Source organism: Poecilia mexicana, unplaced genomic scaffold, assembly GCF_051168715.1.
Source record: "Poecilia mexicana isolate PSO_F unplaced genomic scaffold, ASM5116871v1 scaffold_3, whole genome shotgun sequence".
NCBI classification, from domain to species: Eukaryota; Metazoa; Chordata; class Actinopteri; order Cyprinodontiformes; family Poeciliidae; genus Poecilia; species Poecilia mexicana.
Window position 1 is genome coordinate 18,030,233 of NW_028263372.1, and position 13,741 is coordinate 18,043,973.

Here is a 13,741-nt window from a genome sequence, read left to right on the forward strand (position 1 = left end):
GACATGATGCTTCTAAATGAAAACATCAACTCACCTTAAGACTTTATACATATACTTTTTTCATAGAACCATTAAATATGGATTGTTCTTTTTATTTATATTTTTTTCTTTTCGAAAGGCCATTGAGAGTTTTTGTTTTTTACTTAAAAGGCGTATGAACTCAGTTCTTATAAATCAGTTTGACAGACAGAACAGGATTCGAGCACCAACCAGGTGACAGACACCCAATGAGGTTGTAGTTAACACTTTTAATGCAAGGTTGCTCTAAAGGTTGCATTGGCAGTGCATTAAAAATGCCATCTGTGCATTAAATTATCATAATTTACAAAATCATGCAAAATTGGCACTTTTAATGGACTTTTAATGCAACTTTTAGAGCAACTTTGCATTAAAAGTGTCATTATTTACCGAATGACACTTCATGACAACAGTCATAAACATTCATAAAGTCTTCTTTATGTTCATGACAGGTGTTATGTCATGTTTTTGACAGTGTCATGTCAGTCTTATGCACACCCCTTCAAATAAAGTGTTACCAAAATGTGTTGTACAGAGAAACTCACCTGGAGGGAACATTAGAAACCAACATTAGAAACCTTAAAGAACTACAGACTAAACATAGAAATATGCATGAATGTAAAAAAAGAGAGATGAGAGTTGTTTTAAAGGTTTTCCACGGCTGCAAACATGCCTTCAACATGTGTAACAGCTCAATAAGTGGATCAGCTCAGTACACTGTATATTATTGTGTCATGTTTCATTCAGTCCTCTCATCTCTTAGCAATGGGTGCAAGCTGACCATTGTGGGGAGCTGTTGGCTCTCAAGAAGCCTGGAGTCGGTTTATATGTGCACACTGCACTGCACATGTTAACAAAACAGGTACGTCCTTTTCAGAACAGAATATTATTTCTTTGAGGTCTGCAATATTTAGTCATTCCTTCTATGTGAATTCTGCTGCTGGTTTTAAATATACCACAAATAAAACTGTAAAATGTATATTTTCTCTTTATGCAAAGAAATAAACACGACATATCACTAGAGAATTTAGTTAAACATAACCTCGTCTGTCTTTTGTTGTCTTCAATGAAACACTTTCTCTTAACAAAGAGACAATAATTTGGACACAGAAAGTTTGTAAGTTTGTCACTGCAGCAACGGACATGAAGAAACCAGACGCGTCACTGCAGAGTCGTCACACCAGCCACGAGCGGAAAGCCGATGCCTGCAGTTTGTTAGGATTCAGTTATATATGTAACCATTAAGTGACAAGACACTTCACCTCCTCAGGCCCCCATTAACCTCAAAGTTCCTTAAAGTTTAGCTGTTTAGCTGTTATCTTTAAGATGTAGTGATAGATAATAAGCTTCATCTGAACAACTTAGCGCCCTTTAACTTCACATTTTATCTCTTCTTCTTCTTTTCGAGCTTCAAATGTTTGCTGAAGTTGCCTCCATGTAATCTTTGCGAATAGAACAACACACAGAATAATTAATGCACAATTTATTCTTTACAAGCAATTCTCAGTACAGTTTGTACAATTATTGGAATATAACAAGGCACAATATTACCTGGATACAGAGGATGTCTTTACACTTCCAGGCTGCTTAAATACTAACCTTCTTCTATAAAGAGGATACATAAACACAGTAAATTTACACAACTAAGAGAACTTGTTTGTATGAAAAACGAGAAGAGTCAAACAAAGTGGAGAAAATGAGCAAGGCGCAACAAAATGTAGCCGCCTTCTGCTACTCAAATTGACGCTGCTCTTATTAATGCACAAATCTACAACCTAATAACATTCAGACAGGTGAAGAAGGACAGAATGACTGTCATAAGATAAACAAATTAGCGGCAGACAGAAAATTAGTCTTACGACTTAACCATAGGATCCTCAGTAAAGACTATGGGCAAGTCTATTAAGTATTCTTAAATAATAAGGCACAAATAGAGGAAAAATGTTTTACAGGAAATATGAAGGAAAGAAGAGGAACAAAATATATTTTTAATAGCTTTGGTTGCTTATGCTTATGAAGTTGTATTAATTAATAATTAATTTAATTTGTTTTGTGTTTTTTTTTTCAACTCTCCACTTACAAGCTACTCCCAGTTGTCAAATTAATTATTTCATTTTGTTAAAGCAACCCTTTTTATGCTTCTCCTTTGATGCATTTCACTGAGTTTGGCCTCTAAAGGTCTCTTTAAAACTCTCAGCAAGTGGTTTCCCGCCACATATTCTCAAAGAACGAGTCTGGAGATCAGGAAAGCGGGCTGACTAGCATAAGTACCAGACTGGTACTGTACAGCGTCATCTTTTTCATGTCTATAATGCTCTCCAACAGATATACACCAGAAACAGTCGTTACAGTCTACATGTAAGGTTTTCTCTCCAGATGACTCTTCCCGAGAACCTCATCACTAAACTGGTACGTCAGCTTTTTCTTGATTTTTTTCACCTCGCCAGTTTTGCCGTAATTGCGCAAGGCGCGAGCCATCTTCTGATATGTCATTTTCTTCCGGTTTCCCTTCTGGATTCCCCAGCGATGTGCGAGGGCCTCTTTGTGTTTAGAGGAAAACTGAAATGTCCCCTTGTCTCTGTCCACCCACCAGATACTGTCCTTCATGTCTCCATTCTTTAGAAGGTCCAACAGGAACTGGTACAGACGGATCTTCTTTTTGTTACCTTTGGAAATAACATGGTGTTGCATTATTACTTATAATCTTTTGCCTAAATACATTAAGAAGAACGACTTGTCTCAATATTTTGGTCATATGTTTATGAAAAAGCCGCCAGTTACTAAGCACATGTTGTCAATGACGCATCTCGTCACATTTTCAAATCACAAACACCCATCCCCCCCGTCTTACTCTTTTGTCCGTTTGTAGTTCAGCAACACAATATTTCAACAAACTGCAGTGCTTAAACAAGCCCCGACTTAGACACAGCTAAACCCAACTCTCTATATATCTCTCTGTATATATATTTATTATATTTTTTATATAAATATGAATATGTTCAAATAGCTTGACAAAAATATTGCTGACACTCAGAGTGGTGGATTTAACCAAACTTAAACACACAATCACATTTATGCTGAGTGGAGAAAATTATCCCCCAAACATTCCAATATTTAAACACTTTTTTTTATATAATGTAATTCCTGTAATGGACAAGGCATAAATATGTAGTCACATAACCCAGTTTTAATGTCCTCCTCAATAAAACATGCAAAACCAGCAGTGTCAAAAACAGCTGTGCAACCAATTCTACAACATTTTTCCTTAAGTTGTCAGCAGAACAAAAAGCTGAGTAAGTACACAACATGAACATGAAACAAAGCAGATAAGGACGATTTCTGTCTTTTCCTTTCTTACTTTGCTGGTCAAGTTCATTAAGATTAACACGCTATTACTTGATCAATCATAAATAACAATAACACAGCAAAATTCCTGATGCCTGAACAACCTGGAAGTGCCAACATATAGGCCGATGGGTGAAAGTTCACCAAGCTGTGACGGTGGAGCCAAGAGTTTAAATAAAAGGCAATTGGACCCCCTTCCTTGTGTTACTTAAAGATATTTCACTTCTTATTTTTGAAGACTTCAGGTTTACACAAAGGAAACAAGTATCAAAATTCTGAACCCATGATCAGAATTCAAGTAGTTTTAATGAGATATGAAACATCTTCAGAGTTAAGCGCCAAGGCACAGCTTAATGGGGCAAGTATTTGTCTTGCATTCAGAAGGTTGTGCGTTGGATTTCAGCTCTCTTCCCTGCCAATTGTCATTTTCTGTCCAGCCAAAGTACTTAACCCAAGTTACCAACCAGTCTTTGTACAGATGCTCATTTCTTAGTGCGACTCGGTGGATGTGGATCCAGTGAATCAATTAATGAATCAATCAACAAATAAATCATATTTATAAAGCATCCTTAATACTAAAAGCAGATCGATGTGCTGTACAAAATCATAAACAATAAACTGGCAAAATGAAAAACTAAACCGCCTCTCAAATCCCTCCCTACCAAGTTTGGTTCTTCTGCTGTTGTGCTACTGACAGAGCAGGGCAGAATGCAGTAAAATACAGGCGCGTGGATGCAAACACTCGCATCACATCCAGCAGAGATGAACGATCTCTGCTGGACAGAGTTGCCCTTGCTTCAACCACAAGCAGGTGCAGAGGTGTTCAAAGAGACAGAGGAAAATATTTGCCCTCTGTTAACTCAGGGTCCTGATAAGACTCAAGCTCTTGTGTGTAACAGGAACGCAAAAAGTTGTTTCTACAATGTATCTAGATGTTTTAAATGTGACGTCTAGACCTTATAAAAGGGGAGGTGAGGGCGTCCTGGTTGTACATTCGCTTGCTTGCCCTGCACTTCTCCGTTCTGCCCCCTTCTACAAACGTCCCTGCAGGGTAATATTACGTTTTTTTCATTCAATATTTCCTTCCACCAACATGTTTGTTTCATGCCATCTCCAGGTCACAAATACCAGTGGGCTCTGAGAATTGAACACCGCCCTAAAAAGTGTGTATAATTCAATAGTGGCGATATTTTTTTTTTTTTGATGCAAATTCCCTCATTCAAATCTGCTTTACTACAGAGAGAGAGAGAAACGGCTTTGCTATTTTAAGAGCAAATCTTTCTACATGCAAATTCTGGTTTGCAGACAATTAAGACTCATGAAAGGCTTTTTGAAAACACGTCACTGTGGATGTACAGGCGGTATGAATCCTTACCGAGGTCTCCTGATGTGACGTAAGGGACTCGATCTCTCAAGCACTCTTCATCTGACACTTCAAGCGGGGGACTCCTTCCTCCGTGGTCCTCATCATCAGAGCTGCGTTGGGATACACGGGGCGGATATACAGTTCGAGAGAAGAAGGCTACCTATATGAGAATCAAAGAATCACACATCAGTACAATTCACTTATAAACTCACTTGACATAAAAAAAAAATGCTTAAGAATAATTTCATTATTTTTGCTATGTGAATTATTCCTATTTTTTGTATTTAAACACAGACAGTAAAAATTCTGTCCAGTATAATCTCTCTAAAGGTTCAAAAGATTAAGTTATCTTTTTTTTTTCCTTTTAAAATGCACAGAGTCTTGTCATGGCAACAACAATAATCCAGTTTGTCTTTCTAAGAAGCCACACTGTTGTAACGCCTGTTGGTTGCATTCTCTTGCCTAAATAAGAAAGATCTTCCTCTTACACAACAAATCTTATCTGGATTGCGGCATTTGTTACTACAGAGCCAACATGCATTATCAATCACTAACAGATATGGTGCCTCTCATGCCATCAGACTTTGGAAGCACACAGGATAACTCCACATGAATAAATAAATAAATGACGGACCATGTTTTAAATTCCTAAATCACTATCTCCATTGTTAGCCGATTTTTGCTAAACCAAAATCGGCTAACAATTTTGGTTTAGCAAAACCAAAATTGTTAAAGTATAGGAAATACTATACTTTTAAAGTATAGGAAATGTTAGATTATCCCTGTTTAGAATAATTTAAAAAGTAATTAAAATTTCAGATTCACATTATATTTTAAATGGTATCTTTTTGATGAAGTTCTCTGTAACCATGTTAACATTTTCCATTTTGAAATCTTTAAGATCGTAAGACTGAATATATTTTTTAGACTGTGTTCAGGGTGAAGTTACATTGCTTTGTAACTGACGCAGTATTTCACACCATACCCCCAACAGCGGACAAAAATACCAAACTGTGTTGGGTTTCTATTATGTATTTCTCACTGTGAGTAAAAGACTTTGGCACAAACTTTTCTCTGCATGAGCTGTGATGTGTGCACACGTCAGTATCTGTGTGCCTAGCCGGGTAAAGCTAGTCAATCTATTAATAACATTCTGTTAAAGAAAAAAAAAATACACAGTCGAAGGAGGACAACGGAGCTGCAATGGAACAATGGTTTTCACATTGTATTTTTATATGACATTTTTATTACTGAAGTGACACCTTTCATTTTCCCCTCGCTTAAATACACACACACGTTGTCCTAACATTAAACACGGGGAAAAAAACTCTTTGAATTTCCAGTGAAACTTACAAAATTTACTGAAAGCACGCATGCTCTCTGCCCTCTGTAAATTGTTTGTAAAAATCCTTAAAATTTCCAGCTCTAATCTGCTATCTCTGACATAAAGTGTAACTTTTGTAGTACATTTTGCCACGTAAATACAGTGCAGGTTGTTTTTACTAATCATCTGCTATGCTAAAGGGAAAAGTAGCTTGTAAAGTGCTGCAAATATGCAGTGCAGAAGTGAAATGGTTTCACACTTATGATGTTTATATGTCGAAAATGCCGAGCTGAAATGTTATCCAAAAACTTTAGGCCCCTGTTATAGCTCAGTGGCTCACAAAAAGAGACCGCAGCAAAAAGACGTGACTTCAAATGAGCCAAGCTGAGTCGACATTGTCTATTCAGAGAAAACGCTGTTTTTGAACTGATTAAAAAGAGTAAGAAGACTAAAATTGAAGTGTTTCTTGTAACCCAAAGATTCACTTCCTGATTTTAGCTCAGAGTCCTGAAAGCAGACTCTGTTGCTTCAAATCTGCCTTTTTTTTTTTCCCCGTATGAGTTTAATCCAAACTCTAAAATAAAACAAGGGTGTTTAGTGGTACAAGCATAGAAGTGTGTATCAAACTTAAGATTTCTGTTTACTGATAATTTCTCTGTTATCTCACAGATAGAGCTGTGGCAAGTTAACGTTAAGATCGGTCAAAGTCGTCCTCCTGAGGAAAACCCTTCCTCAGTTGTAGTCATCGCCTTGAAAAGAGCTAACGTCGTGGTTCCACCTCACGACGACACAACCAAAATGTGTTACTCAAGCTGTTTGGTGACAGGAAAACTCACTGGTTGCTGCAGCACATGCGAATGTGCGGCTAGGTTCGGGTCGAGGAGGTTCTCCGGGTCGAACCGCAGGGCATCGTGTCGTATGAGCCCAGGTGGATGCAGGGCTTGAACACTCTGCAGCTCTGTGAAGTTGCTCTCTTGGAGGTTTTCAAACTCGACAGGGTGGACATGCGGGTGCGAATGGTAGTCCCAGTGATCTAAACAAAGGCAATGGAAAAAAGTGATAATGGTAGCAGCAGAAGTCTTTTGCTGTTTCACACTGCCTCTTATGTGGTTCTCAGCATTTTCAGCTTGTCTTCTGTCTGACGGCAACCCCCGGATACTAATTTAGAGTCACACCTCCACGCAAAACTAATGCCCTCGACAAAAGTTGATAAAGCGGAGACACTCATGTAGATGTCGGGCTGAGCACTTTTAAAAATACCCCTTTAGAAGCAAAAGAGTTTCACTAAACCCTGCTAAGTCAGACTGCTTGTTGGACTTAACAACAAGGCCTACGCTTTGAAAGTGCAATTGTTGAATTGGACCTCTTTCGTGCTTCTAAAGTGTAAACTCTAACAAATTTAAAAATAGAAAGAGGGTGCTGCAACACAAACAAGTTGATAAAATCAAATACAGTACAAGCAAAATTTAAGAAAAAACTTTAAAGCCACTCTTTCACTACTACGTCCACATGAGCATTTTTCCGTTGCCTGATGCTGTTCCAGGATCATTTTTGAACTTTATCCAACACCCACATCAGACATTTCTTTTTACCATAAACTGCCTCCCACCTACACCCAAATTCAGTTGTTTTGGTGCAACATTCAAAACAGTTGATTTCAAGAGAAAGTAAAGCACCCTCTCATGTATTAACAAAACCCCAAGGGGCGAAAGTTGTTCTATGTCTGTAGCTGTAGCGGCCGAAAGAAAAGGCATCTGTTTCCTGTGTTTCCATACACCCTAATGTGGTGCGCTCCAGCTGCACCACATTAGGTGCTTTCTTTTTATGTACAATAAACCAAAAAAGTTAGTGTTACCGCCTTGGGTCATGGACTTAAAATATGAAACGTCCAGAGGATTAACTTGGTGAAGTAAAAAAAAAAAAAGAAAAAATAAGATCTTCTGAACAGTAAGGCCAAGTTGTTGGAAATCATCTGCCTTCATTGGATTAATAATTATAAATAAAAATTCATATGTATTTGTTTCAGCTTCAGAGGGGATTTTTTTTCCCAGTTTGACTATGTCACTGTTTAAAATATTTATGTTGAAGTAAAACTCACCTGCCTGGATATCAGGATCTAATACGTATGGATTATAATATTCTGCAATTTGATGTCTGTAGATGTCAGACTCGTACATTTCTTCTGTGTGCTGAAAGAACATATGGAAAGAGAAAAAAAAACTGTTTTCAGAAACATAGGCAAAGAAAACAAATATTTTTTTACTCCTCTAATGGTATTTAATTCTACACCCGTCATGGTCTTACACACATAAATCCATAAAGTTAATCAAACGAGACTTCTGTTTTGTGAAATCTTCACATAAACAATGCAGCTGCCTTCATTCAAATGAGGTTAGAAAAACGATTATAAATTAAATGTAATCGTGAACAATTGTGAGTCTTTTTTTTTCTTTTTTTGTCCCTGTAGTTCTGAAACTCCCTCGAACTTTTGAGTTTCATTTTCATGTCTCCTGTAGTATAAAAGACTCTTACAATTTGTGTCTTTCACTCAACTTGAAGCAGAGACCACAATAAGTCAACTAATATGAAAAAAACATCTAATATCCATTCTCATGTTTATGAAATAGAGTTTTCAGTCTTGGTCAGAGCTAGTTTAAATCAGATCGAACCAGAGCCACTTCACTTGTCCTAAGTCTACGGAGGGTTTCGATAAAAAAAAAAAAAAAAAGAAAGAAAGAAATATACTCACAGGAGGGATGAGGTAGCTCTCCATTCTGTATGGATGCAACATGGAGACCTCTTCTCCAGCAACCCGACTCTCAGACGCTTTGCTGGCAAAAACGCTCTCACAACCTTTCAAAACTTTTGTGGCACCATTGCACAATGTTTCAAAATTTCCTCTCACTCAACGAAAACCAACTCCAAAAAAAAAAAAAAAAAAAAAAGATGTCTCTCTCACTCTTATTGTATAGCAGAAGCTTGTGACCTTAGCCGCGCTCGTAGGCCTGCTGCTCTGTCAGGCAAAGCCAAACTGAACGAGGCCTCGGTGTTGTTTGCCGGTGAAATGAAAAAGGAACTTTTAACTTCTGTAAAATGTCGGTGGGTGGGAGCATTCAAGTGTGCCTGCTGCAGGTTCCTGGCTATTGATGATTTGTCAGAGAAGATCATGAAGCTTCACATTTATCGGTGAAGAATATACTGTCCCCTCCCTCAGTGGCCAATCATCTTCAAGGACTCTCCTCAGCGACAGTTTCTCACTCAAAGATCTGCTTCACAGGTGATAAACACAGCCTACTGTGAACTGTGCGAATATATTTAACTTGTTAAACTTACACTCTGCACATTAATTTTAAACAGTGTTTGATATTTTGATGCACAATATCAGATCATCTATGTATGTTCATGCATTTTGAACACAATAGACAGCTTTTAGAGTTGTGGGAGCTGAAAGAGAGCTTGTTATTCACAGTTGTAAGAGTTTAAACCTCTGTCTGAAACACTTGATACTGTAAGCAAAAGCTAATGCAGGAAGTCTAAAATTAGATTTACCAAAACACATCCTCCAAAGGCCAAATTTTAAAATTGAAAATTTTAATATAAATCCTCGTCCGCTTCACCGACTAAGCTGTTGTTAACTTGTGCATCAAATCTAAAGGGTCTCCTTCCTGTTGCTAACACAGGAGACCCCCAGCTGAGCAGGAAGAAGCTTTGAGATTCATCCCAGAAACTGTGAGTTTGGATGCACTGTCTTTGAAACTGGAAATCAAATCTTTGAGGTCCCAAGTGGGGGAAAAAAAACATGAATACCCGCTAAAGTGGGAATTCTGGTTGGGAAAGTTGGGGACAAACAAGCAGCCCTGAGATTTTCATTTAATGTTGCTGTGTGTTCCTACACATAAAATTGGTGAAACGAGACAAGTTCTGACTATTGGAAAAAACTTGAAAGCAGTATTCCTTAGAAAAGCTTAATCTCAGTGCCTTATTATGGTGTGATAACGTCCATTGTCTGTTAACTGGGTGACATGTATGTCATGGTAATCCATCATGCATTCAGATTCTGACTCCAGACCTGAAACAAACAGAACAAAAGTGCAAACAGTGTTGTAAAAATGGATTGGAAACCCACTGCTTAGTATTGTAAACAGAAGGGATATTTTAAGTGGACTGATTATTTTGCCATTTCGTAGCTTTGTAGTTTTGGTCAATTTGCACCAACTGAGCTTGTCATTGGTACTTCGAGAGCTGCACAGTGAAAGTAATTTTCTGTTTTCCACTTACAGCTTAGTTTAAAGAAATGTGGCTATGTGACTCTAAAAGCCAACAGGTGGCAATTCAAAATTACTCCGGTGTCATCAAAGTTTTCAACATGCCAGGCTTTAAAGGAGTCATTAAGCCCAAATCGCAACCAGATGAACAGCAACAACAACAACAACAAGAAAAGAAAAGAAAGTTTTTATATAAAATACACCTGCTTATTATCTGGACATTTCTGTGACCATTAATCCCATTAATTCCTCAACACCCTATAAAAATAACTTGTATCATGCCTGGTGGGTCCAAATGGGAAACAGAAGACACAAGTTGATAATTTGTTGAATTAGACTTTAAAAATGGACTGACTGAGTCAGATACACTGAAAAACATATTTTCCCCTCCTTTTTTCAGAGTTTTTCTCAATTATGCAGTCTTGTTGCATCAACAAACTTCTTAAACTTTTTTAATTTAGCAAAAAAAAAATAAAAATAAAATAAGCCACCCCACCCTCACCCCCACACCATCCTCTGCAGAGCCACAACACATCCCCATGCACAGCTGGAAGATAAGATGAAGGTACAGTCTCTGTGCTGAAACCACTCTGAGCTGTGAATGAAGATTAGGATTATAGTGTTGCAGCAGTTCACAGAGAAGTCACTGTTTGGAACCATCCACAAGAGGAACTGCACAGCTCTTCTGTCATACTAGAAAACTGATAAAAGATGGTTAGTTTCTCATCTGTCTGCATGCTTGTGTGTAATACGCTCTGTTAAACTCTGGTCAAAATGTCTGGTTGACATTATGGTTAGGTGTCTTTGACAAGTCTCAGAGGAGGCTGCTGCAACAGCTGAAAATAAACACACATATCCTTTATGCTAAACTACCAGTTGAATAGTACAGTAAGCATGCGGCACAAATCTGAATGTGTATTATTAGGGCTGCTTGTTCAAGGGGAAGAATGCAGCTTTGTGATAAGACAGAGCAGTGAATAGATTACTTACTGTACGTTTAAAATACTAATGCTATTTTGGTCTCCTAACCAGGAGTCCAGAGTTTTCCCCTATGCACAAAAGACAAAGTGTTTTTAAACATTTAGAGAAAAGGAAGGTGAATGATCACTGCATAATTCAGCAGCATGTGTGTTAGATAAAGATGTGAGTTTATATATAAGCATTCCTGTTTATATGTTGTGAAAAAGCGTTTTTTTTTTTAACTGAACTGTAGAGAGATCACCTTTGTTAGAGTCCGCTGTTTGGAGAGCTGTTAAAACCACACAGACTGTGGCCAAACCCCTCCACTGGTCCGTCTTAATCACAGCTGGCTGAGCATAACTGATACAGCAGCATTTTCCGACTGTATTAATACACAGAGAGCTGCTGCTGCTGCTGCTGCTGCTGCTGCTAGACCAGCACTATTTCCATCATGACTATTTTTAGCTGATCCAAAACTACTTAGATTCTGGTTTGTTTCATGCTTAATACAACCCGAAAATAAAAAGTCACATCAACATTGAGCCAATAACAGAAACAAAGTGTTACTTGGCATCTATGAAGGTTGCTGAACATTAATGTAACATTAGCTCAATTGATCAGTCATTTCTAATTATCAAACCAGATGAACAAGTAGAAGTTTTAAAATGCTACAGAAGTTTAACTACAGCAACATAACGGGGAAGAAAGAAAACACTCAGTGGTGGTGTAATTGTGTGGGGAACATTTTCTTCACACACCATGACCCCTTACCGACGGCGCATTATTCAGTGTCCCAGACTAGCTGGGTATTGCTGCTGACCGTGCCCATCCCATACTCTTCTCCTCTTCTGGATGGACAGTTCCACCACACTGCAAAGCTCAGATCATCTCAGACTGCTTTCTTGAGCATAAACTGACTCCAAGAATCTCCAAAATCCCCAGATCTTAATCCAGCGAAGCATCTTTGAGATCTTGAGGAATGCGAGACTTGAATCAGCGATAACTGCATGGCGCTTTTATGTCAAAACGGTAAAATGTCTCCAACACTTTGTTGAATCAATGGAAGGAAGAAGCAAGGCAGTCTGGGGAGAATATGCGAGTGCAAACTTGAACACTTTGATTCTAAGTTAATTAATAGTTATCAATGTTTTTACAGATATGATTAAATCCAGATTATCTTTAATGGACATGGAGCATATTAAACTTACATTACTGCTCCTGCTTCTTGTTAACCCTCTATAGTGTTTCAAACTTCTTAAATAGACTTTATTTTGTATTTTTTTTCCTTTTTTTTGCATGAGAAAGACTCAAATTGCATTTATATACACCAAAACTATCCAGAAACTTTCTAAGTCTCTTTCTTGCTCAAATCATAGACTTTTTTTTTTATCCAGAGTTGACTGAAGCCCCTAAGATCGCAAACATTTCTGGTAGTTTTCAGGCTTATATATTGTCATTTCCTCAGACTGTCTACAGACTACAGCTACAGACTGATTCTATTCATCATGTTGGACACTCCTACACTATTTTCACTTTTGTACCAAGAAATTGTAATCTTGGATTGTTGGACCATCTGCTGATTCAGTATTTACTGTTCACTGAATTCCTCCCTGTCTTTCATTTTGAAAAAGTCAGTCTCTCTTGGACATAGCAGTAAGAGCATGTTTTACTTTTGACTGTTCTACACAGGTATAAATCCTGTTAGAACAAGACAACATTTCAGCACACTCGATCAAGAGAAAGTAAAAATATGAAATAAACCAGTCTTCATGTTAATCATGCTAGTGGTACAGATAAAGAGCAGGAGTTAATTCCAGGGCTGGGATTTGTTGTGGCTTATCACTCTTAAGCTTATTATGGGCAGGTTGCCAAATGGAACAAAGGAGATGTAGCATTTAGAGATTATGGAGAAATTAACATCAACTAGAGAATCTCGACTTTGTTCAATGGTAAAAAATGGAGTAAGTGGCGTTTTTGACATTGGCCATGAGAGTAGAGACAGTTAAAATGATCAATACAAAAAGTAATAATGGTGTTGCCTAAAGCAGCTGTGCTGCTGACTGTGTGAATGTTTCCCAGGATGATTAGTACAATCTCTATGACAGTAGACAGAGAGAGCAAAAAACTAAAGCTTGTCTTATTAAGAGAAGTGTACCGAGTATGACATAAAGAGTTTTAACACAAGGAAATTGTCAGACTTTGGAATCAGCAGTGATGACTGAAACCAAGAGGTATTTGAGTCAAACTAATTGTTAATCTCTCTGGAATGGTCAGACGAGGTAAAAGAAAAGAGAATCAAACTGTGTTTAGTGGACAAATACGACTGGTTCTCATTACCCAGAGTGAATAGAAAGAAAAATTATTTTTTTTAAAAATGCCTGATGGCTTTCCCACATCTTTGGTAAAATGAAGTGGTTATTAATAAAACAATAAAGATTATAAAAACTGAATGTAACCTGAGAG

The 13,741-nt window shown here is 37.7% G+C and overlaps 1 protein-coding gene across 1 annotated transcript; it reads right to left on the bottom strand.

Annotated features, from left to right (window-relative positions):
• Positions 1 to 1,486: 1,486 nt before the first annotated feature.
• On the bottom strand, positions 1,487 to 9,242 carry spi1b (Spi-1 proto-oncogene b). The gene is made up of 5 exons (XM_015002039.2): positions 8,803 to 9,242; positions 8,152 to 8,242; positions 6,890 to 7,086; positions 4,739 to 4,889; positions 1,487 to 2,684 (listed from the first exon to the last, which is right to left on the bottom strand). The coding sequence occupies exons 1-5, from the start codon at positions 8,842 to 8,844 to the stop codon at positions 2,371 to 2,373; spliced, it is 795 nt and encodes a 264-aa protein (XP_014857525.1). The 5' UTR covers positions 8,845 to 9,242; the 3' UTR covers positions 1,487 to 2,370.
• Between the last annotated feature and the right edge of the window lie 4,499 nt (positions 9,243 to 13,741).

Excerpts from the sequence above, each read along its gene's own strand:
- spi1b (XM_015002039.2), bottom strand. The coding sequence starts at position 8,844 with ATGTTGCATCCATACAGAATGGAGAGCTACCTCATCCCTCCT. Across the intron at positions 8,243-8,802 it reads AGAGCTACCTCATCCCTCCT|CACACAGAAGAAATGTACGA; the intron begins GTGAGTATATTT and ends ATGTTCTTTCAG. Across the intron at positions 4,890-6,889 it reads CGCATGTGCTGCAGCAACCA|GTAGCCTTCTTCTCTCGAAC; the intron begins GTGAGTTTTCCT and ends ATTCTCATATAG.